This window comes from Varroa destructor, unplaced genomic scaffold, assembly GCF_002443255.2.
Source record: "Varroa destructor unplaced genomic scaffold, Vdes_3.0 BEIS01000002.1, whole genome shotgun sequence".
Classification (NCBI taxonomy): Eukaryota; Metazoa; Arthropoda; class Arachnida; order Mesostigmata; family Varroidae; genus Varroa; species Varroa destructor.
This window is the reverse complement of record NW_019211455.1, coordinates 3,928,237-3,953,208: the sequence shown is the minus strand read 5'-3', so window position 1 is coordinate 3,953,208 and position 24,972 is coordinate 3,928,237. Positions and strand designations below refer to the sequence as shown.

The 24,972-nt window shown below is 41.5% G+C and overlaps 1 protein-coding gene across 1 annotated transcript; it reads right to left on the bottom strand.

Moving 5' to 3' along the window:
• Nucleotides 1-458: 458 nt before the first annotated feature.
• On the bottom strand, nucleotides 459-24,972 carry LOC147757267 (uncharacterized). Its single transcript, XM_022790960.2, has 3 exons — nucleotides 23,947-24,972; nucleotides 5,928-9,032; nucleotides 459-2,091 (listed from the first exon to the last, which is right to left on the bottom strand). Exons 1-2 carry the CDS (start codon nucleotides 24,190-24,192, stop codon nucleotides 5,928-5,930), a joined length of 3,351 nt encoding a protein of 1,116 aa, XP_022646695.1. The 5' UTR covers nucleotides 24,193-24,972; the 3' UTR covers nucleotides 459-2,091.

Genomic DNA, 24,972 nt, shown 5'->3' with positions numbered 1-24,972 from the left:
GCGAATGGACGCACGTTAGCTACGACAAACGGTCCACCAAACTTTGCATACCATATATATATATATATATATGTACAGGAACCTGTATAAATTGCGTTTAAAGTTATTGCTGCCGGTAGGTACTTCTTAGCTTTTTGCTAATTTGACGTTGATAGGCTGTGCATATCGGCTACTTTGGCCACTGCCTGACGACGATTCCGGACGTCAAACTGGAATTATTTACGTGGGAAACATCTGAAATGAGTGATACATTTACGGCTTAATTCTACGTCACGTTTTGGCGTGGTAAAATCCTATTTAAGTTAGTTATGCCTAGGAAATAACGCTTTCCAATGTAAAGTTGCATACCTCCTCTCTTTAACTGCGGGAACAATAGTTTAACATGAACGTATGACAAAATACGCGGTATGTTAGATTTACTTTTGGTTCCATCAGAAACGATAAAAAGCACCTAATGGTTATGGTGAAAATATACTTTATTTCATTTATCTAGTTTCATATTTTTTGGTATGTACAGATAATATAGCAGTATTTTTATTATGTATATTATCTTACAGAAATTACTTATTCTTCGTTTGGGTTGTTGTAATACGTTTGAGTAAGACAATTCTTTCGGTTCGATTGGTTTTTTTTTTTAATATTTCTTGCTCGTAACATTATAATCTTTTTTTTTTGTCCAATACGATTGATCCTGCTGAAAAACTAATCGGAGCCCAATCGGCCGTCGATTATTTAGTTACTGTTTAGCCTAAATTAACACTTGTGTCCTGTAAGCATTTTACCGCTAACAAAAAAGAGGTACCTACAGAATGCTTACTAAACTATTACTGATTTGGCCGTCCGCAGGCGTTTGACTTCTCAGTCATGGGAAAAGTTTGTCTGCTTTATCTGCACGTAGGGAATAATCAGCTACCTTTTTGGCACGACCATATACATAAGTAAATGCGCCCATGTGGTGTGCATATTATCATATGCAACTGTTCAATACAACGGTCTCTTTTTCGCTACGTGGAAAAAGACCTAGTGATTTTTATGATCTGAACTCATCAGTGAGTGGCTGTGTACACAGACAAGAGGCTTTTACCAGTCCAGGTGGAAAACAAGGGTCCTACACATATAGGAGGAAGTTATTTCTAGAACTGACCCGTAATAACGCTAAGAAACGATATTGCCTTTCTTTTGCTGTGGCCAGTACTCAGCCCTGTAGCTTTTTCGAACATCTCTGTCCAAGAGACAACGGTCAGTTCATTGGAGTAGTCGAAATTATTTGTGTACAGGGTGTCCTCTTGCCTGATTCCTAGCATTATGAAAACGTTCGCAGTATCAACGTATTTATCATATCAGGTTTTTCCTTCCAACATATAATGTCGTTCATTTTCTTCTCAGCTTTTCTAGCTATTCTGTAAAAACTTCTTCTAGATACGCATTTCATTCACGCCTTCCACTTGCAAATTGCTCAGGATTACTTTTACGATATTCACACAAGGCTGTAGTAGTAGAATTAACTAAAAAATATGTAGAAAAATGCAATAATCCCATTTGGTGACAGTAGAAATCCAAGTGATTTAATGTTTTCCTGTAGATACCTGAACTACCTTTGAACACTGCATAAATCAAAATAGAAATCTTGCCTAGCTTGAATAGCAATCTAGAAGGTGTTGACGGTATACCGACAGCGTCGATAGAGAGTTAAGTGCATAGCGACTTCCTTTGCTCTCTTTTTTTTTTTGTTTTTTTTTTATAGCTAACAAATGATATGTTTATTTCACCACCTTTGTGTATACGTCATTTTATTCTCATTGTATCACATAGAGATTGCTTTCTTTCTTTCTTTTAGCTATCTTCCCTTCAGTCCATATGTACTGTTATGCTGCAATTATCTAAATACTTCGATGTGTGTGCACGGATGATGTTCCGAGGGGAACGCCGCCGATGTCAATGGGCGACGCATCTCAACGATAACTTGTTTTGATCGGCTCCGATGTCGCCAAGGGGGCCTTGGCGTTCTGCAACGAACTCTTACAACGGGTCGCTTGCAAGAATAGAAAAACTCCGGCGACAATCATCGTTTCTATTGAATAACTGAAATGGCTAGGGAAACACAGGCAGAAAAAAAGATTGTACTATTAAAAAGATTCCATTGATGAAACTTAGCTACTATATGAAAATCTATAAAATGTCTGAATCGAACTTCACACAGTAGCCAGCTTCATCGGATTTCTTCGTGAGAAACAAAACTACCTCTCGGGTATCTAAGTTTACCGCGATCAAACAGCTAACAAACCTAATAATATTCATAAATAATGTTTTTCCTTACGTACGCATAACACCGTTAGTCAACATAATCGATTGTATAACGAACCAATCGAGGTACTCTCCTCCAAAGTTACAATATCAAGCAATGATGCATAGAAAGGCAGCATAGCATAGCACCCAGAAACAACAATAGACTAATCTTCTTAACTACGGTAATAGTGCCAATTGAAAGCTGACCGTGACGCTAAGGTAACCAAAGGCACCGAATGCTGACCAACATGATGCCATTGTATCATCACACAAACTGCATCATTTCTCGTGTTCGAGGCCGCTCGACGTTCAACGTTTGTAACGCAAGAGGACGAAGGTAAAAAAAACTCATGAGTCATCTGGTTCACAACTCATTTACGAATCGCGCATTCATTGCAGTAGTCGCAACTATACATTTAGCTGGAAAAGATTATGAGGCGAGCATTTTATTACCGAATGAGACTTGGCTGCAAAACCTGATTTGGCCATCGGATAGACATTGAAGTTGCCATTATTTTTTCTCATGGGAAAGGGGTCTTATCGCTTGCCCACCGGCATTTACATACATCATGTAGATAGGGATGCGTGAATCTCCCTGAGCAATCGCGTTTCGTCCATTAATAGCTGACACTGTTAGGTAGTCAAGGGAAAAATCGTACGAACAAAATCTGGCTGCTAGGTTTTATTCAGGGCAAATGATACTTTGGCTAGACGAAATACGTGTCCTTTCAAAGACAAAATGTTACTGATGAAATGTTTCTATATTGATCGCTTCTTTATTAGTCGGCTTTCAATAAAGTAAACGTCATAAGTATTATACTATTACTATCTACTTACTGATTTATTTTTTTAGCTATTTACTCATCTTGACTAACTCTCGTAGTCTTCGAACAGATCATTGGTCTGAAGTCCTGGTTGTACTGCTCGCGGCTGCTTTGTTCTATATATTTATCTATCTATAGCCTAATGAAGAAGTATCTGAAAAATATATAGCCTTAGTAGTGAGATCTTGACTCTTGCCATTTCGCGATCTGGATAATTATAAACTAGCCACTGCGATATGCCGATAGTAAAAGTGTGCCATATAATTTGATTGCATTTGAACAATGGGAATCAGACGTCGCGTATAGGCAGACGAATCAGGAACTGTGAGGGAAGCGAGCTTTAGTTAGATGGATTAGAAAACGTTTTGATCAACTTATTTTGACATGATACAAATAATCGTCTGGGCATCACCAGCCGCCGTCAGTAGCACTCGCCAACAGGAAACGTCTGTTTCATACTCGGTCTCGATTTTTCCCGTTAGCGGCCTCCACAATACATTGCTTTAGAGAAATCATGCTAAAACCGAGTTGATCATGATGTACATACATGTACGCAAATTGCCTCATTGGGGTCTACGATTTGGTGACGATTAATGGCAAAATAAACGGCAGACAACTTTGCCAGAGTTGTCTGTTAGCTTCTGTTGCTAGAAGGCCCTTTTTATGCAACGGTAACATGTGCGCCAATAGGCTAAGAGAATCACGGTGCGCCATGCTGTAAATTGTGTCTATAGGTAGCAATTATGAATAGCTGGCTAACATTTACGTAGGCACATAACGTTCTTGTCTTGAAGAAATGTTCCATATAGAAGAAATAACCATACAGATAGGACAATCGCTTGTCGCAGGGCAGATTTTACCATACGAATATTCCAAGGCTTTTCTCCTCAAGCTTTCTTTCAACTCTTTTTCTGACACTAGAGTGTTTTCTTTCGAGTTTTTTTTTCGTTACTTGGGAATACAGCAGGCGTCTGCTGGGGAAGTCAACGAAACAAAAAACAGGAATTAGCTAATTCATTTATCCATACACGTCGAAACAGATGCGCGCACAGGATAAAAAAACTGACTGAGCAGATTGAGATACGTTTATGTATATATATGTATAAAAGAATTTAATTTGCTGGTTATTGTGTAAGCATCTATTTGCTACAGCTTTGCCCCGCGCATTTGCTAACCAGTTAAACAGAGAAAAAAAACAGCCTTAGTCATTCGACCATCGTTGGCAGCTTTAATCAAAGAAACGCTAATCCCGATCATTCAGCTTAAATCCCCTCTGCGTGCCATATTATTGCAATATTGTCCTCCTCTACTATTCGGCCTGCGTTGTCTGTTAGTTGCAGTTGCATTGACCAGTCAGCTCTTCTCCAGCGTCCTTTCTTTCTGTCAGCGACAACCTGGCCTCTCTCGATATGCGGCCATGCCTTGGACCGAGTGCTGCCCCACTACGGATCTGGTCTTCGAGTGGGTTCCTTACTCGCGTTGATGGTCTGCTATCCTTGGATGGCTGGCTGGCTGGCTGGCTTCTTTGTCGTCGCTGTTGGCGTTCTGCTGTAGTCACGACGTCCAGCTTTCTTCTTGCTCTTCATTGTTATTAGAAGATTCATATCATTTATCGAGTAAAAAAGCAGGCAGCTATACTCGTATCTGTGTCTTTCCTCGTTGCGCTCCCATCGATTGTGATAAAAACTGGCGGTCTGTGCTGGCCAAGCAGCTGCAGTTACTCTAAGATCAGCAGACGTAACGGTACATCTTTGTGACATTTAGTTGTTACTTATTTCGCACGTTGCTGTGCTCCCAAGAACTCATCGCTGCCAGTACCCTTATTAGCTTAAAACACCACCGCTGTAGCGCCGAAATAATTTCCGATGGTAGGGTTAGCGACATCGAGCCAAGCTGAGATAAGATAGGGAACGCCAGACATCTAACCGACTCGAGCGACACGAAGGGCGCCACCGCGACCGTTTACTCTTTCTCTGTGTGTTGATGTTCCGGGGCAAGGGACATACTTACATGGCAAACTGGGGCGCAATGTGGCAAGAAATAGAAAACTCTCTGGAAAGGCTCCAATTCACTTAACCACGTTGAAGTGAATAAGCCAAACGGCCAACCAATCAAGAAACGGGAGAAAAGCACTATTAAAACAGGCCTCCAAACTTCCAAAGTCCATTCGTCCCGATCCAAAACGGGCAGCGACCGAGGCGGTCGCCTTGGTACAAATTAATTGTCTACTTCTCCTTCATTTGCAGAGTCTTCATTTTGTCGCTAGCCTGGCGATTCCGTCCATTATCGAAATGTGTTTGAGATCCGCTGAGAAAGTAATGAAGCTGGCAAAAAAGTGGAAAAAGATGCCATTGGTGAGTGGAGGTGGTCAGGGCGGCGCTTACTGCAATATCAAGGGCACTTACCGCAAAGGAAGAAGTGTCGCTAGTTGCTTTTAAACCAGAATACGCATTACTTTAACTCGTTACTGCTTAGCATCAAAATGTGTTTTGTACCATAATACAAGGAAAAAGGCACGGTAGAGGCTATGTAGACTAACCAATTGAAGTAAATACAACGAGTGAAAACTTATACAAAAATACAAGCTCGAAAATGGAAAAACTTGGTACGTAAATACGCTGGGTGGGCACAAAGGCACCGCTTGTATTCTGACTAATGTGCATATGAGCGTTGCATTGATTAGGTGCTTAAACCTAGAAACTAAAGATATAGAACCCACGTGTTCTCTTCTTATATGGATATCTACCCAATTTGTGTGGTAACATTATTGCACCGACGCTGTACCGACCAAACATTTTTTTTTACACTTTAACTTACCTATTTGTTATTTCCATTTCCGTTACACATCTGGTGATATCCGGGATGAACGTCTGTCCGGGGGGGATTTCTATCCAGGTGATCGTACGCGGGGCTCGCGCTTTCATTGCCCGAACTGCTTCCACTTCCGCTGGCTGAAACACGCCGATCTCTAAATGTCAATGAGCTGACATCCTGCGCCGGCAGCGGCGTGACGTTGAGTAGCTCTTTTTCGTCCCGCGGCAGCGGCGACGTAGCGAACGGATTGTTCAACGCCGAGGTGGCGGTGCTTGGCGCGGTGATAGGGTTCGGTGAGGTCATGGTCGCTGTCCCCCCCAAAGCCACGAAGCCAAAATTGGCTGTGTTCGTTGGTAGGGTACTCAGATTTGGAAGAGTGGCGACGGGAGCCGGGATGCTGGGCGGCGGAAGCCAGGAGTTACCGTTGTCATTTCCCTCGAAACCATCATTGTGAATTTTCGGGCTGGGTTCTGAGTAGAGAGGTTCTTTGCTGCCCATTTTGATATCCTCGATATCCTGGTAGATGTTTGGCCGATAGTCGAGATCGTTGCGCTTCTGGTACTCATCAGCTACGAGATCGGCCTGCTTTATTTTGTCCTCAAGCGCTACTGAGCTGCTGCAAGACGGCTTCATTTTATCGAATTGTGCTATTTTCTCGTTTTCCCAGTTCATTTGCTTTGGTAAAGTAACTATCAGGCCCTTACTGAGAACCTTAACCGACGATTCGGGATGCTTCTGCGGCGTTGGTGCAAAGTCGTACATCGGATTATGGAACGACGACTGATTGCCACAATCCTGCCCATTACGTTCTTGTGGTTCGTAGTGAACTGCTAACTGCAGCTTGAGATTTTTGACCACTCGTCTATAGTAGAAAGCGATGTAGAGCACTGCCAGAGCTATGAGCAACAGTAGAATGATAGCCGTCACAGTGCCGAATTGTCCGGATTCGCTGTGATCACTTGTGTACGAATCGGCCTGTGGTCGTTGTACGCACTGCTGGTTCGTCTCACCGATTCGACAAACACAGCCAAGAGTTGGCAGGCATACCTCCGTATCGTCACGACACTTGCATGGCTCGCTGCAGCCATCACCGTACATGTCATTCTGACATCCTGCAGAGCATAGGCTCCCAGTCCAACCAGGGCGGCAGATGCAGACGCCGTCTGTGGCCCGACATTTGGCATCATTGCGGCAACTGCATCGTTGGCGACAGCCTACACCAAAGAAACCATCAGGACACGGATCATTGCAGTTGGTGCCGAGCCAACCAGGTCCGCATAAGCACGTCCCATTTATGGGATCGCAATCCCCACGCTTGTTACACTTGCAGATCTCGTTGCAGTTCTCGCCGAACGTGCCTTCAGGACAAGGTTTCTCACATAGAGCGCCAGTCCACCCCGGTAAGCATTCGCATTTTCCGGTTACATGATTGCATCCTGGTTTAGCGTTGAGACACTTTGGACAGTCCTGGTTGCAATTGAACCCAAATTTACCAAAAGCGCAAGGAGTCTCACATCGTTCACCTGTGTACCCACGTTGGCAATAGCAGTCGCCACTTGTTTGCTCGCAGTGAGAGTTTCGTTGACATTCACATATCTTGTCGCAGTTCTCGCCGTAAAGACCCTGTTCACAGCGGGTTTCACAGCGAGCCCCATTCCAACCGCCTTTGCATTTGCATGCCCCACTAACGTTATCGCAGCCCACAGTGTTTGCCCGTTCACAGTGGCAGAGGTGTCTGCACTCGTGGCCGTAGTATCCATCCGGACATTTTTGCTCACAGTGGGTCCCCCGGTAGCCAGGCTGACAACGACATTCTCCAGTCACCGGATTGCAATCACCCCCATGGTCACAAAGGCATGTCTGAGAGCAGACTGTGCCGTACTTTCCGGCCGGGCATTTCAACTGGCAGGCGACACCGTACGTTCCATTTTGGCAAACGCAAGCTCCAGATACTTTATGACAATCGGAACCCCCCAAACAATTGCATTTATGTTCGCAGGTCTGACCGAATCGACCTTCAGGGCACGTCTCGTTGCAATGCTTACCAACAACGCCTGGCTCGCAAATGCATTTTCCCGTAATGGGATCGCACGAAGAGTCGTTACAATCGCATGATTTAGAGCAGTCCTCTCCGTACTTTTGGTGAGGGCAGCTGCGTTCGCAGATTGACTCGTACCAACCAGGCTTGCAGGTGCATTTGCCTGTGATCGAATGGCAATGTTCAGTGTTGTTGCTATTACACTGGCACATTTGATCGCACTTTTCTCCAAAATAGCCATCAGGACAGCTACGTTCCTCGCACTTTTCACCAGCGTAGCCTTCTGGACACACACAGTTTCCACTGACGCTGTCGCACGTTGCTCCATTTTGGCAGTCACACGGCTTCGAGCAGTTCTGACCCCAATAGCCAGTCGGACAAGTGTCTTCACAGTAGTTTCCAATATAGCCTGGCGAGCAGAGGCACTTCCCTGTTTCATGGTCACAATCCGCATTGTTGTAACAGGGACAGCGTTCCTTACAGTCTACTCCATGAAAGCCTTGGGGGCATTTATTGGCGCACACTTCGCCCGTCCAGCCGGGCTTACATATGCACTTGCCCGTCACTGCGTGACAATCGGCACCGTTTTGACATTGACACGTGTTACTGCAGTCTTCACCGTGAGTTCCCTGTTGACACTTCTCTAGACAAAGGGGACCGCGGTAGCCCGCCGTACATCGGCATGCACCAGACACGGGATCACAATCAGCACCGTTCTTGCATTTGCAGGTCTGCATACAGTCGTGGCCAAATTTCTTATTTGGACAGGATGTGTTGCAATCGCTTCCCATCCAGCCGGGTTGACAAGTGCAGGTACCAGTAAGTGGGTCGCACGATGCACCATTTTTGCATGGGCACTCGTGGTCGCATGATGGTCCCCACAGATTCTCCGGGCAGTTGATTTCACATTGCAGCCCACCGTAGCCCTTGGGGCATTTGCAGGTGTTTGGACCGGTGCAGTGGCCATTTAGGCAGGGCGGATCGCAGGTGGGCACACAAGACTTGCCATCAAGTGATACTTGATAGCCGTTACAACAATGATTCTCTCGGACGGTGTAGTTCTCCTCCACCTGCAAAACAAGATAAACACACCGCACTTGAATAATTCCTGCTGATATTCAATTGGTATTAGGTGTTGCTTTTTAGCTTTCGTTTGCGATGACTGCTTATATTGCAATAAAATAACTCTTGATTTTTACGCATAAATCTTTTATTCATTAATTTGGTATCGTCGGCGAGGTCCGTTTTTGCAAGAGTTTGGTCTGGTCTGGTCTAAGAAATGATAAGTTGGTTTTAAAAAAGTGTTTCATTTACGCTAGCAAAATTCGATCCCGTTCACAAATATGCGACCGATCATCAGTGATCTTCTTGTAATGTCACCCTGCACTATAAACATATTCAAGCTATATCGTAGTCCGTCGCTTTACTTGTGGCTAATGGTCATAGGATCATGAATCAAATCGTTAGACGGTGGGTCAACATGAAACTACGTTGAATTCATTCTGCATATGGGTTAGTCGGTGTGCTAGAGCGAACGAAAGGAGCCATATTCATTTCACCGGGCCACCTGCTCTCCGGTATGTCCGATCTATTCAGAAAGTAGTTGACAAATCAGCCGTACATTTGCCTAAAGGTAGGTTATTTATGCTACTACTTTCATTGTTAATGTAGGCGCAAGCGCATTTGCTGCCTCAGGAAACGGTAGGAGGGTTATTCCGCACCTCATTAATAGTGAAATCATCGATGTTTGTCCTTGGTAAGGACAGTGATAATAAAAACAACAAGGTTCTACCGGACTTCAAAACAAAGGTGGAATGTCTGCAGAGGAGCTTCTTTTTCGGAGACAGATTATAATCTCGAATAAAGCCATAAGTGATCGCGCCACATCATAAGAGCAGACTGTTGGAAACTTAGCTAAATATGAATAATTAATCTCACAATGACGAGTATTTCATTCGTTGGCTCTAGAATGGTAAACCACATTTACAAACGTAGCAAGCCGTATAGCCTTTTAGGGACATTCATTAAAAGCGGCTCAGATCCTTATCAGCAATTAAGCTCATTCTTCATATTGGTCGATAGGTCACTTCAAACACCGGTTAATTATTAAGGTTTCATCGAATGACTAAACGCAATAACTTTTTTTTTTTTTTTTAGCCCAGTATGTCGTCAACATCTTTTCCTCAGTTCATACTTCCTGTTGGCTCGCATCCGCATATTTTTCCATCGGTTAGGTTGCTTACGCCATGCCGCTGGGTTTTCTGTGTTAACGCTTCTACCGGCATACACAATGACAGAGTTAAGAAACAGCAGATAACTGCCAGTCTTTTTCGCTGTCTACTTGAAGCTGTCGATTTTTGTTCACCCTCACAAACGCCAAAAAGGCGCAATCAGACATTCGAAGTCGCTCCGTCTTCTGCGGATCGTTTGATCAAGGTTCATAGAAGCGCCAGCCATTACACCAGCAACATAACGTCTTCTTCTTCTTCTTCTTCTGTTCGTTGACAGATCTGGCTTCTACCAAATTGATTTCGTGTATTTGCCAGTAGAGGGACTATCTTCTGGCCCTATGCAAGATGTCGCTTTCTTCACATACCGCCGTAGCTAACCACTTCGATAATCGGCCGCGCAAACCACTGTGAAAAGTAACAAAAGTGTCTCAACTTGAGCTAAAGTTACCTTGAATATATTAGTTAATGATGGTCCTTAGCCACAAATACGTTTGTGTACTTCAGCTCATCGAGCAAGCATGACAGTAACAGCTTTCAAGTTGCCGCATGATACTCAGCACTTCGGTAACTTGAAGAAAGGAGCACTACTCATCTGTGAAATGCTGGATGTTTAATGAGCTTAGATCAAGCTTTTCCTGCACCGAACTTGATGTATATATATATATACATCGATTTCGATCTTCTTCTGCACAAGTCACAAAACAAGTGTCTTCTTGACTGCATAGTTTATTGTTACGATTGTTTATTACCACCCTTTGTTCCATTCGTATGAACTTCACGCCTTTCTAGTCTCTCCTATACGTTATTTGCTTTATCAACGGAATATATAGTCCCAGAGCTGCCAGATGTGCCTATAGTCGGCCTTCAACCAATATAGTAATGGACAAATGAACAATATCTTCCATTAAGATCATTCATAGATGATCCAGTTCAAGTAGCCCTTTTTCGTCAACAAGCCTTCACTATCACAAAGTACATCAAAAAAATAACCTATCATGCCTTCAACTTGAAGGAACTTTATTGCGGTACGGCCAATAGTATGGGGTGCTTCGTGGCAACATTTCATAACAGCAGCAAATCAATAGAATAAAGATAAGTTAACTTAAATCTACGGACTACTTGTTTTGTATTTTTGAATTCTGCTTTTGACTCGAATCATTACACACTCTACCAGCCATCGGAAATAAAACGCCATTTTCTGGCAATACCTCAAGCTGGCTAATCCAAAGTTGTGATTCTCAATATTCGAACTCCTCGTACGGATTCTTTACACCGTGTACCCAATCTGATTAGAAATAATCCTGACCTGAGCCAATTCGTCATTCTCCTAGTAACATATTATAAATTGTCCTGTTGCCAAAAAAAAAATTGCTAAACATAGCCCGCTAGTCAGATGCTTGAAAAATTGCCCCTTCACAATTGCCCTGCTATGTAGCAGCTTTCCTTTGAGATCTTTAATAAACACACATTCATTGAGCTGTCAAACCTGATTTTAACACCTAACCGATATTGATTCACTGCTGCCACAGGTACGTTTTGCTTGAAAGTAATCGTTTATTTCCGTTTCTACAATCCATACGTAATCGAAATATACAGCTAACTGTAACATGTTCTATACATTTTGTCGTTAGTGCATCTGAGTGATATGGCCTATGCGGAAAACACTGCGATGCGTCCTCCCTCAGATTGTGCATATTATGACCTATGCCCGCTTGCATCTGCGGTCGTAACGGATCTACAATTCATGTTGTCGAAACCTAACCAATTTATATAGTACCCAAACAACGCACCGAACAGTGGCAATAAGTTCATTAATATTGGGCCTTAAGGCTTAAAAGCATCTTACTTATATAAATACTATATGTACTTTACCAATTGCTAACATTAACCATTAACGGACTAAGTTACTTATTTATATTTTGTAAACAAACACAGTTGTGGCGTGGATCAGCGATTGTGCGACACCTATAAATGGATGTATGACCGTTCTGTCTAACGCTGCCAGCAATGAAGTTGGTCGGGGATGAACGCGTCTTTATGTCTGTGTCTATCAAATCGGTACGACATGCTGCAGAACCTAACATAAGTCAAGAGACGTGCTGTCGTCCTGCGCTCGCTGGTATATGACTTATGAGAACTAGATAGAAGGTAGCTTGCTTCTTGGAGAATGAACTATGTTGTAGGGTAATACACGCTGAGCTTCAGGAATATTTTAAGGCTCGACCTGAGAGCTTTGCTCCGCCCTCGCCTTGACCGTTTATCTAGGCCACCTGTCGAACGAAGAAAGCAAATAGGGCTCGCACCGCAGCGGCCGTATTCTCTGCTAATCAATTTCATCAAACTCTTTCCCGGAAAATCTGGGCAGACTTAGAGGAACAATAACCCCAGCTCCGGAGCTGAGTCGCGTTGCCCACAATCAATGGAACAGATACACATTGGGTTTTCTTATTACTTTGGAAAAAAGCCTAACGCGCCAGCCAAAGTCGCGTCCGATCTGCGCAGATCTGCGTGATGAAGGAATAAATGTTTTAATTTTATGCCTATCGAATACGTGAGCAGAACAGTTTGTAAGCTTGTAAGTATCCATAATAGCTGCATAACCTATGTCACGCCGACCTTTACGGTATCCCAAATTCCCTCATTTTAGCTAAAATTGTTAGCATTATTTTTAGACAATGAAGCTACGCTGGAGTTACTTATGATCTCTATCATTCGGAGATGATACAATGTCCTAAGTACGCGCAGGCATATAGTGCGCCAAGAACACCTGCCTGTGTGCATAACCAAAAGTCAATGTATACATTTAAACACTGATATATACCTAATTTCATTACATTCAGTATATTGTCAGAGTAAGCCTGTTGAAGGAAATGGAGCGCAACGATTGCATCAGGCTGACTGCAACTTTGTATTCCGAAAGCTATTCTCGCATTCAAAAGAGTGTATTTAAACCTCTCAGCATTTTACAGTTTACCTTGAACCTGCTGCCGTACCTTTTGCCTATGAGCCAGTTGCCTATCATACACAGTATGCATATACATGGTGGCATATACACAGATGATACGTTTCCTTAAAAAAACAGTCATTCTCAAAATGCAGCGGAACCGTTCATAGGGGGTTAGTCATTCCCGGGATCTCTACATTATCTTTGGCCTATTACAGGTTAACTATCCGGATATTTTACGATTTAACGTCGAGCTGATGCACACAGGAAACCATTTGTTAAACCGCTTAAATTAAATAATACACAATTTCTTTTTAATAATTGTAATAATCAACTAAAAACGACAGAAATCACGGTTCAGAAACCAGCTCTACGGTTATAAGCATCGCATGGAAATCCTGTACTATGATTATTTTTATTTCCTATGTTATTATTCTTAAGAAAAACGTTCATGTAGTCTAAAATGGTGCCCATAACGTTAGCCTAAAATTTTCGATTTAGCCAAACCCTTATATAAGTCAAACCCTTGGATAAGAAGACCGTTGAAACAATGAAGAGCTGCTAACGTGACCACGAATTCAGCGAATAGTTGGCCTGGATATTCAAACAAGTCCGTTACAAGCTCAAACGATCCTCCTGTTACGTTGTATTACCCTTCGAGTATAAATAAAAAGTGAGTTTTTTTTTGAAAATCATTTGTACCAAGCGAATAAACTAAACTAAAGGATGTCAAAACTTGAAACGATAAGTTACGACATTGCTGTTTCTTGTGCTGTTACATAAAAAAAAAAGGCCATGACGCGACGCACACTTTTTAAGATGTGAACCCTTCACATGAGATTCTCGGTCGGCGACAATTCGCGGCCCGTATTCAAACTTAGGGAAGATACTCATGTCACCGTTCAAACAACAAAGATCAGGCCAACCAAAAAATTAAGTGAAACAAATAGCTGTTGTGACCAGAGCCACGGGAGCTCACTCTACGAACGTTGTATTTAAGTCAAATTTTTAATGTTATACTAAATCAAGATTAATGTAATTAAAGTTAGTGTGTTTTTTCTTGTTGGCATCATTTTGAAGTTTCTCCTAATCATATGGCCATTCCTGTGTGAGCCGAATATCGGAAGCGATTCAATCGTTTAACATGCTAAAACATCGCTTTAATATGAACTTGGATTGATTGAAAAGCTTAAGTTAGCCCCAGATGCTAATAGAGAGAGGCTACCATAGAAGTGAATTTTGCATTGCGAAAGCGCGACACTCTTAGCGGTATACATCGCGCCAATAAAAAATCTAAAGTTCAGCCCCCCCCATGCTTTGATGCATATTCTTTAAAAACTCCATTAAACGATACAGGTTCGAACAGAAACCGTAAATAATTAAAATATTCACGCCACACACACATACAATAAAATAAAATAAACACATACACATACACACACACACAAAATCATACAGATAAGGAATTCATACCAGAGGAAGAAACATTAAGGACACGAGAACTAATCGATGCCTTCCAAAAGTGCACTTACAATGATCCCTCTACCTCGATCAGGGCGATAACGAAAAAATTTGATGTAAATCCACGCACTACACCATGGATTGTTCACGACGACCCCTAAGTGCGCGTCTTACGTCCGACGAATGCTTTTTGAAGACTATAAAATTAAGAGATTTTATTGTTGTTCTCTGCCACTCAATTATTTCAAGAATAAATTAGAAAGTCATCTTCGATTTTTCTCTGACAAAATTTTTTTTATTTCCGATGCAAAAAGTCAATCAACTGCATGAATGATCGTTAACTTGCTCACGGTACAGAAGATCTAAACATTGCCCATAGAGGCAAATTCTCGGTCGAAGTTCATATTCTTAGTGCGAACGAGCTACCATACTTTCTCCAAAATTGTGATCGCATCATTTACAGCATTTATGTGCGTATTCTACAAAGTGTTGGGTAAATATGCACAGCTTGATGGAAGTGCACAGGAAGACCATCAGAATCGTACACAAGCTGATTAGTATATGGTTGGCTGGTTGAAAATAGGAGCCTGTTCCGGAATAAGCACGGCGGGCCGTCAGGAAGCCTAGATTTGAAGTCGCGGCTATCTATAGAGCGTTATTAAACAATAGTCCAATAAGGCTGGACATAATAACGCCGACTTGAACACACTTCCGGTTTTATCAAAGAGGCGTATTGGCAGAATTGCAAAAAAAAAAACATTAAATTAAATTTATTTTATATTATTTATTAAAGAAAATTGCTTAAATTGGCTTCGAGTTCACCAAATAAGCAGAAGATTGCTAGAAAATGCTTCTACTGCAAACTTGCTTGCTACCTTCATTGTAAATAGCCACTATATGGTGCTCCTTAAAGGTTGTAAGGAGCACATCTTACCCAACATAACGGGTCATTTGTAGGCGCTGGGAACGAGCGCACTGCCGCACAACGATAACTGATATATAAAAGCAGGTGGTTAACTACATCTATATACAGTAAATTCCACTCATTCCGAAAATGTTTAATAAGATCAATGAGACATTTTGGGTATTTATTAAGAAAATGATTGTTCAACATGAGCACGTTTTAGTTCTTGCTTTAGGGCAATAACTTAGTTTCAAAAATGCTATAACATCTACACAGTTGTAAAGTAACCAGGCAAGAGGGTTATAGAATAGCTTTTGTGAGGTTGTCCACAGCCGTGAAGACCACATTGAAGGGTCATCCAGCAGCCTAATGAAGAAAACCCAAAGAAATGTGATAACTTCGCCTCTTGGAAGTGATATTAGTAAATTATAGCGTTTATTTGCCAGAACTAAGAACACGCGGTTACTGAATTTAGTAGAAATAGTACCGGAGCGAGCCAAGGGCTCTGCACGGTCGTTGGTTCAAATATGGCCAAGGCAAGAGTTTGAACCGACCTGAGTGGCTTCCGTAATTAAATTTCGAATAAAAGCTTCCAAAAAAGAAACGAAGCCAATATGATCATTATAAAAAAAAAAAAAAAAAAACTCTAAAATGATTCTTTAATAAGCAATGTTTACCTTCCCGGTAGATCTTCCCGAGTGACTCTCATTCCGCTATCAGATCTGAGGGCTAACGACATACTACAACTATTGTCATGCTGACACAATTTCCACTGAAGTTAACCTATATATCATCCATGAAATTCAAAGCACAGTCGTATGGACAGATACACATATATCAGAGCGGGATTAAGAATTCGGGGTCGAACGGTAGACACGAAGTGTATCGCTAACCCCTGAGTGGGAACGAACCCGAAAAGAAGGCACCAGAGCTGCCAGCAATATTCGTGAAGCCCGATTACCGAGTAGCTAGCTTAGGTTCTGGCATAGCTATTATTGCAAGTATCCATTTTGTCTATGTGGGGTCGCTCATGTGATTCATTTGTGCTACAACTAGGTGGGTCCAATAAATTAAAAGTCCACTGCAAATGGCGTCCACAATTCGTGGGCACTATGCGAAATTCGAAAATGGCATATTGTAACGGACGTGAATACTTGTCGACATTCGGTACAATCACCTAAATAGTAAACGTTCAAATAGACCTTGGATTTACCTATTTTGTCACCTATTTTGTCTTTACTCTTGAATGCCCACTATATGTCAACCAAATACGTCTGCTTTTAATTAGCTCACTAGATAGCAGTCACTGTCTTGATGTTAAATCCTATTGTTTCTTTTTATTAAGAAATTATGGTTCTCCTGATAAATCGCTAAAATAGTTGACAACAGGCAGCCACTGCGACATAACAAGTAACAGCACCAGTAGCAGCAACGGTGATATACCTCTACTCAAGAAGTTAGTCAACACCGTTCAAAGCTAATGAAAAATGCTCTAATCTCGTTTTGCTAGCTGTGAATGGACCGACGATACACAGTATGTAAAATAAAGCTCTAAAAACGATGTCGATTGAATTTCTTATGAAAAATGTGACGAAGGGTTCACTAAACTATGCATTACGTTTTCGAAGATCGACCGCTTTTAGAATAATTATCACCAATGCTGTTTATAAGATATGAACGTATACAAACAACATGATTAAACGTCATCGTTGAACGTTAAGCATATGAAGCATGTACTGTTACGAGGCGATGTCCTGTTGTAAGTCACGTTTGGCGCGTTACCCATGCTACATTGTGCTTAATCCGATTCATAGGATCAGGGTACGCCCACTTCGGTGTGAACGCACATCCGTCAAGGAAGCGTTTTCCCTTGGCTGCCACGTATCGCTTGGAATCGTCATATATGTTAAATATAAACGCCAAGCTAGACCGCAGCTACACAGTTTTACTAAACTATATGTCTTGTTGTATAAACATACAGTATACATACAATACGATTCCCGAGAGAGGACCCACGACAAAGATCCTAAAAACGTGGTTAGCTTATAGCTTTCATACTTACCGACCAATGGCAATCACGGTGGATTCCGACAGTTTCATCTGAGTAGTCTTTAACATTTCCCAGCTCTACGTACGCACTATGTATAACCAGGAAACCAGTCATGATCTTCGTGGTGTAACAGTTGTACGATTATCGTAATCGTTGTATTAAAAGACGTAATTGAACCAGCCATCTTTGAAGCTGCAATTTAAGTTGCAATAAGTTTATTTTCCCACATTCGATAGCATCTGTTCATAGTAAAGGGGCAGCACGATAGCTGTTCATGATGGTACTTGATAAGCAGATGAATTTGTAGTTAGCTTTTTGAGTTACCAACATGAGCGTCTCATTTTAACCGGTAGTTTATCGCTTATTAAATTTACCATTTGCGAAAGGGCATTTCAAAGCAGTTGGTGATATTCTGAATATCAAAATCTACGTAATCCAATTTCGAATTTAGCGTTCAGTGTTTACAACTAAGAAACTAGTACGCTTTAGAATTGATTTGCTTGATATGTTCGTGAGGTCTTCAGCCTTGATGGGTTGATCCGAAGACAGAATATTTATAGAGCGTGGGTGCATGCGCTACGTGTCCTAACGTTCGTTCGTTCGTTCGTTGTACGCTACGAGCAACCAAAAAAGCTAGTTTCATTTCTTTGTGTACTTGCGCTGTGGTTCCCCTTCTAGAGAAATCACGCGTCACGATAAAGACGACATCAGTCCACCCTCGCCGATAACAAAAAAATAACTACCACTCTAATCATAGCAATAGCGATAATAATAGCTCTCCGGCCCAGACGCTATTTTTCCATCTTCTAGCAGATTTCATTACCTACGATCCTGTACTAAATTATTTTGAGTTTATAGAAGAACTCGTTTTTTTCTTTTTCATTAGAACACTGTGCAGTTCTTAAGAGACTGCCTTGGATTATAATACTTTCGACACAAATCAAAACGTGTTTGGTTCACGTTCTCGTGTCGCTTGCTTTACTTTCCACAGGTCGGCCAGCATCTTTAAACGCTTTGAGTTTGGGGTCCGGCACCGCCATTGTGCCCTCCATCAGACGGCTAACACCCAGCACGAAACACCTAAGATCTAATGAGAGACTGCTGCACCCATGCTCAGCAATAGTTTTTTGGGGCAATGTAACAAACTTTCAATGCTATCTACTATAATAGAAATATTCTATTATTAAGACTATCTAGCATTTTTTGATCCGATTATTGCTTGTTGATGATTTTACCCAAGACATTGTCGTGGGTTTCGAAAGTCTATCGATATTTACACTTAATATTTGGTCACTCAGCATATAAACTACCGAACGTTGTTCACACATCCGTGTGTTATCTGTTAGTTTTCCTAGGTACCTACTAGTGAAAAAGTTATATTATTAAGACGTCATATTAATATCGCACTGAGTTATTTTTATGCCCGAACAGAACAACTGAAGGATAGGCCACAAAAGCAAGTAGCTCTTTGTGCAGATAAAGCGTAAGGTTACGTGTTAGGACTCAACAATCGAAATCTACGATGCGCACATTATTGCCACTTGAAGAATCTGCGCCATTATCAAACAGCCCGAAAAGCTGATAGCATAGAGGTTAGCCAAATGGGTATACCGACAGTTTGTAAGCATGAAATATCGATAGACAGATTTGATGGCATTTCGATACCTTGATCACAGTACTCCGCGCTCGGCCCGTAGCTTCTAAACGCTCGAAATAATATAATAGCAAACCTGTGGAATATATCAGTATAAGATAATAAACCCGTAGATAGCGTTCCGATTGTGGTGGTGAGATAACTATGCCCCCATATTGTCTACCGTAAGACACTTTAAAAGGAAAATGTCGTTTCTAATTTTAGAATCTTTTTTTTCGCAAAGCCAATTTTAATTTACATTCTACGCTGCTACGAAGCCAGATACTTTTCTTGCAGATGATAGTAATTAAAGTTTACATAGTATGACCTAACACCAAACGGTTTAAGGTTCTTCTGCTATCTATCTTCAGTTGCGATGCGCACCGGTTACGAAATGCAAGCTACTACTACTACTACTATGAGACGTTAGAAAAACAGGACTTTTTGAATTGATGACTATAATTTTCTCTTTTTCCATAATAACAAAAGAGATAGCCACCTAGTCATGGCATCAAGACTAACTCTGTAGCGTTCAACATATTTGTTGTTTCGGTTGTGGTCGCGTTTTCGCTGGATACCTTTAACTATGCAAAGTTGCCTTAGGCAAATCCACTTCTATAACTTTTCTCTGCCTATTTCCACTTACCTGCCTGCAAACCCAGCTTTATTGTATTACGTCCCCAACATTAACTATAATCCCTTTTTTTTCTATACCATTAGTACTGTTCCTATGCATATCTCTGCATCTCTTGGTCTAATACATTGCTTACACAATTAATTGTGAAACGCTACAACGCATTTTACCAAAAAGTGTTATTAGATGGAGTTTCAGCTTGAACGAACGTTTTTTTCAGAACTTAAATAACAACATATCGGATACGTGCATATGTTAGATATCGTAAGAGATTGTTTATACTTATTGCCAGTAAAATTTAGAGTGGTACCCATTATTGTGATAGATGACGTGCTTCAATCCCCATAGCAGGCGTATATATTCTTTCCGCTTTATTGTTCCCTACCTCATTACGCAATTTGCCTCTGCTGGGTGTGGCTTAACCTTGAAATGGTGATTTACTGGCGTATAACGTCTAATGAGTTTATTTGCAAATTCGCCCATTGAATCCGGAAACTGATTCCGAGAACTATAAGTGGCAGTCTCCACCAACATTGAAAGTTCAAGCACGTTTACCGCGACAGCTTTCCCCGGTACCATTCATCACATAAGTACCAAATGGCCTGCAGCCTGACAGGTCATAAGAAACAAGAAGGCCTTGGCTGGCAAAAAACCTTCGTTCTGCAAAACATACAATTTGCTCATATTATCGAACATTAAGCCGGCATAGAAAAAAACGGCTAAAAAAATTTTCCACAGATGATGCTGTCCTACTGCGCCGTAACGTAGCATAGCATAGCTTGCGTAATCACAGAATAGCAAATGAAACTATCTACACGGGTAAAACCATTCATTTGGTTCGATATTTGAGACTGTGCGATTTGTCAGTCAACAAAATCGAATACTTCCACTCAGTGCTCTCATAATGTTTACTTTTGAGAGTCTAACGCTGTGAATAGTTAGGTGAACATTAAGTAAAGTTGATTAATTTAAGTTCCTATACATCTAAAGTTATAGGATCAACTTTAGACGTATCGTTAACATATGAACTCTCCTCGTCGTAGAGCTTGCCAATCAACTGAGTCCCCCCTTCAACCGGTGGTGATGTTCCAAAACGCGTATTATTGCGAACATTATCTGCCTTCTCCCCATTCCTTAATAGCAGTTATAGCTATTCCAGGAAAAGTGGCCAGTCTTTTATCGAGTACATATACGGCTGTTTGAAGTGATTGAGTCTAGAACTTAACGTGCCTCTTTTTAAATTTGCTAAAAAATCGCGGAACCGATCTCCTGTTTGATTTGAACCATAGTTGCTACCAAAACAAATGCCGCTTCGGGTTGACGTTATTGTTTAGCGTACTTTGTTTGATCTAGAAACAAAGTTGGCTAGCATTCAATTCGTTTAAAACGTCATCTAACTGCATACGAGCCACCGGCTTCCAACACAGAGATATCTTCGATTGAACGAATGATACCAATATTACGCCATTGCTATTATGTCGGATTTCGCAAACACCGTTTGATAGGCGCTAACAGACTGGAGTGCCATCCTAAGGATCAGCATACAATCCGCTTACTATGCACGCAACGTGCCATTGAAGAGATCCAGTTCTTGTTTTGAAAGCCGTATTTGATCGTGCGGTACCCAGGTCAACATGGATACAGATGAATGGACCTGTCGCATCGAACTATAAAAAAAAAACGTACAGTTAAGAAAAACTAACCTTGTAACGAAACATCAAGATTTTTCATATAGAAAATTATCTCCGCGTATCAATAGTCAATCATTAGCAATTTTCTAGTCAGCTACACACCGCTCTTAAATTAAGACAGTGAATCTTCCGTGACAGAAACTCCAAACTACCAAACTAAGAACGTATCTTGCATCATCAGAAACGACACTTTTAACATATGTCAAAATGTCGCCGACATGTTTGTTCAATTCATCACCATATATATATATGTATATATATATATATATATATATATATGTATACTTTCTAAAGATTGTTTAATCTGAGTCAGTTGCGTCCACAACAAAACAGAAATCTAATTTTTTTTGTCTGTTCTGCTAGAGGTAGTAAGTATATTGTCGATCGCGTTGAGTCCGATTCATTTGGTGCCACATGCTATTGCAGTCGTGTCCACGTGCCTGTAACTACCGCTTTATAATTTATAGACAAATTTACGGTTCGCACATCTAGATAAAGAGTTATTTTCGTTCCTGATGACTATGCTGAGAACAATTATTGAGCGTTAGTATATGTACATGGATTGTGGTTACTAGTTAGAACTAAACAGAACGACAACACCGATATCGCCAGGTGTTTGCTGCAGAAGTGAACCGAAAAATCAGCTAATTATCAATAATTAATCAGCTAAAAATTCTCTCATAATCTGATACCTTTTTACCGCAAGAGTTATGTTGAAATGTCTTTGTACTGTTTGGAACTGTTTGGATTGATTCGAAATTATGCGAAGTGCCTCTTCGTCGGCGTTTGATTGCTCCAGGAAACTTAATATCGAAGTATGGTTGTAGCTGTCGATTACAGTATGACATTTCTTCACTGTCTCGTAACGATTACTTTCGAAAACACTAGCTGTTTCTAGATAGTAACGCTTCTACTTGACAATTCGTTCGTCATTATTAGAAGCAATTGCCAGAGATACATTAGCGCGTATTAACAAGTGTCCGACGCGCACATCATACAGAGTTAGCAAGCCCATTCACTCATTTTGTTCTAAACTGTTCCATGCTTGGTTACCGCGTCTCATTTGGCTTTTGCTATCTTCCTGCGTATGTATTTGCGGTCACTTCGACCATAAGGCAAATACAAGCGGACAAGTTTCGATACTGACACCGTTAACGCTCAAGCTTTTTATTCGTTCCTCAAAGAAAAATCGCTAGTGGACTCCTGTACTAGATATATATCTGAGTCGGCATTATATGTACATACGTTGCATGGTTGTTCTACAATGGCCCATTTGTTGTCCGCAATCTATAGGCCATTAGTCGAACTGTCGAATACTAAAAATTAGATAACTGTTTAGAAAAGAGGTTTTGTGTTTCTTTTGAGAAATGTTGACCTCATATGTGGCAACTAGTTTTCTTCTAGTGAATAAATGCAACGTAATTAACAGTAAGTGTTGATGTGAATCTATCTGCGCCTGTCGACGGCATAGGCCAGCTTCGAATTTTTTTAGGCGCATGTCTAGCACGGATAATTCTAAGATGGTCTTTGTTTTTTTAGTAATGATTAGGTTTTTTTCTGTTCTTAGGGCTGTAAGCTGGTCAACTGTCTTTGTTTGAATTTTATAATGCCGACGTAATTAAATAGCAAGGCAAGAAGCACATACAGTTGAGGTCACAACTCGCGCAAATTAAAGGCATCATGAGATCATGATCAAAGGCATCTATGAGCACTACGGCACGGGCAAGACTGTTATCTTTGTGATTTTTTAGTCGCACTCCTTACCAGTACTTGAGCAAAAACAGTGCGTTCATAATCACCGACTATTTCAACGAATAATAAGCATGCTGGTCTCCTGACTAGTCAGATGGACATAGTTCAAAGACGATCTTCCGGTTGCTGCTCCCACAGTGCGCCAAGATTCCCATTCGATTTTTTCGCTTCCTCTTGTATGGACACGTATGCACATAGCTGACTATAAAATAAACAACCATGGCACAAAAGTCACGATTTTACCGATTTTATGATTAAGACTTTTTACGTTCTAGCTGCTACCAATACGCCTAATGCAAGATAGCTGGATATATGCCATTACAAGTTCGACGTGGCGAAAGAAATGCAGGTTCTATTTGGGCCTCAGGTCGAATTACGGTAGCGGAACGAACCCGCGGTGCAACGAAACGTTGAAAATACAATAAATGCCAAAAAGACGTTCTCGGGGTGAGGTTTGATCAATTCTTTTGTTTTGTGCTGAGGGTAGCACAACTACAAGCACATTTTCGACCAGAAATCATTAATTACGTTGCCAACACACATTCAAATACTAAAAAGTGCTATGACTTTCTCCTGTTGAAAGCGTGAGTCAAATAGGTTAAGACAACTTGTAACAGGCTTGTATTTATTGTATAAGCGATGTAATATATAATATTAGGATGTGCCTAAATCTGAGTTATTTACCGTGCGGTACGAGACAAAATATTCGGTTCGAGTCTTGTCGCAACGAATGCGCACGCAGAACGTGTACGTTTTTACTTCATAGGGAACTTTGACCGCCCGGCTAACATTGTGACGCTTCGTAACCGTCTTTATACAGACGTTAGGTCCTGGTAACAGGCCACCTTGGAGTGAAATTAACGAGAGGCCACATAGCAGAACCACAATGTGGACAATCCATTTCTGAAACCGCGACAGTAACACCGCCATTTTCACTCTATTCGTTTCTTGAAGCTCTTCTACTTCCGTGGATAACTTTGTTGGTCCTCTATTCTTAAAGGAACGTTTCTACTTTTTATCAAAGTAATTTGTGCTGAACGTTCTGTTGCTATTATTTTCATCGATTCACATAAATAGTTCGTCACAATAGTTATCCAATGCGTTCTTATTATTGTCCACTACTTTTACATTGATCTAGTTTTTCATGCTGACACGTAACTTCTTCACCTTTCTCCCCTAGCTAGTTTACTGCATTACAGATACACCTCGTCACGAATCACTTATTTCTTCGTTTTGGCCATCGTTGCGTTGCTCTTTGCCGCTTTGGCTGCCCTACCATGTAAAACACAAAAATAAATGGGTCTACAGTGAGTACAGTGAAGCACAGTTAAGTGATGGTTGTTTCCGGGACTCACACTGCTACTGACACCGCCTTCAGCTTTAGCTATATTACAGTGGTAACTTGTTTTCTGCCAGACCTGCTCCAGCAGCGCCAGCCGCTGGTATCACTGGCAACACGCAACTCCACTATGGCCGTGATGACGGTTAGCCTCGCAGACTCGTTCCGTCCGGTCTTCTGACAGTGCACTGCACCTTTATGGGCCAGTACAGCAAAGCTTGAGTGCTCCGCAAACGCTCCCCGCTGTCATTACTGACTCACTCGCCCATTCACTCACATCTACGATTTACTGACGAGGCGCACAGACAGACGGAGCGACAGACGCCGCACACAAACAAGCGCAATCTCTTACACAACGTCAGTCTGAACAC

Coding starts and splice junctions, on each gene's coding strand:
- LOC147757267 (XM_022790960.2), bottom strand. CDS start 24,192: ATGGCGGTGTTACTGTCGCGGTTTCAGAAATGGATTGTCCACATTGTG. Junction 9,033..23,946: donor ATTTTGTCTCGTACCGCACG/GTAAATAACTCA, acceptor CTTGTTTTGCAG/GTGGAGGAGAACTACACCGT.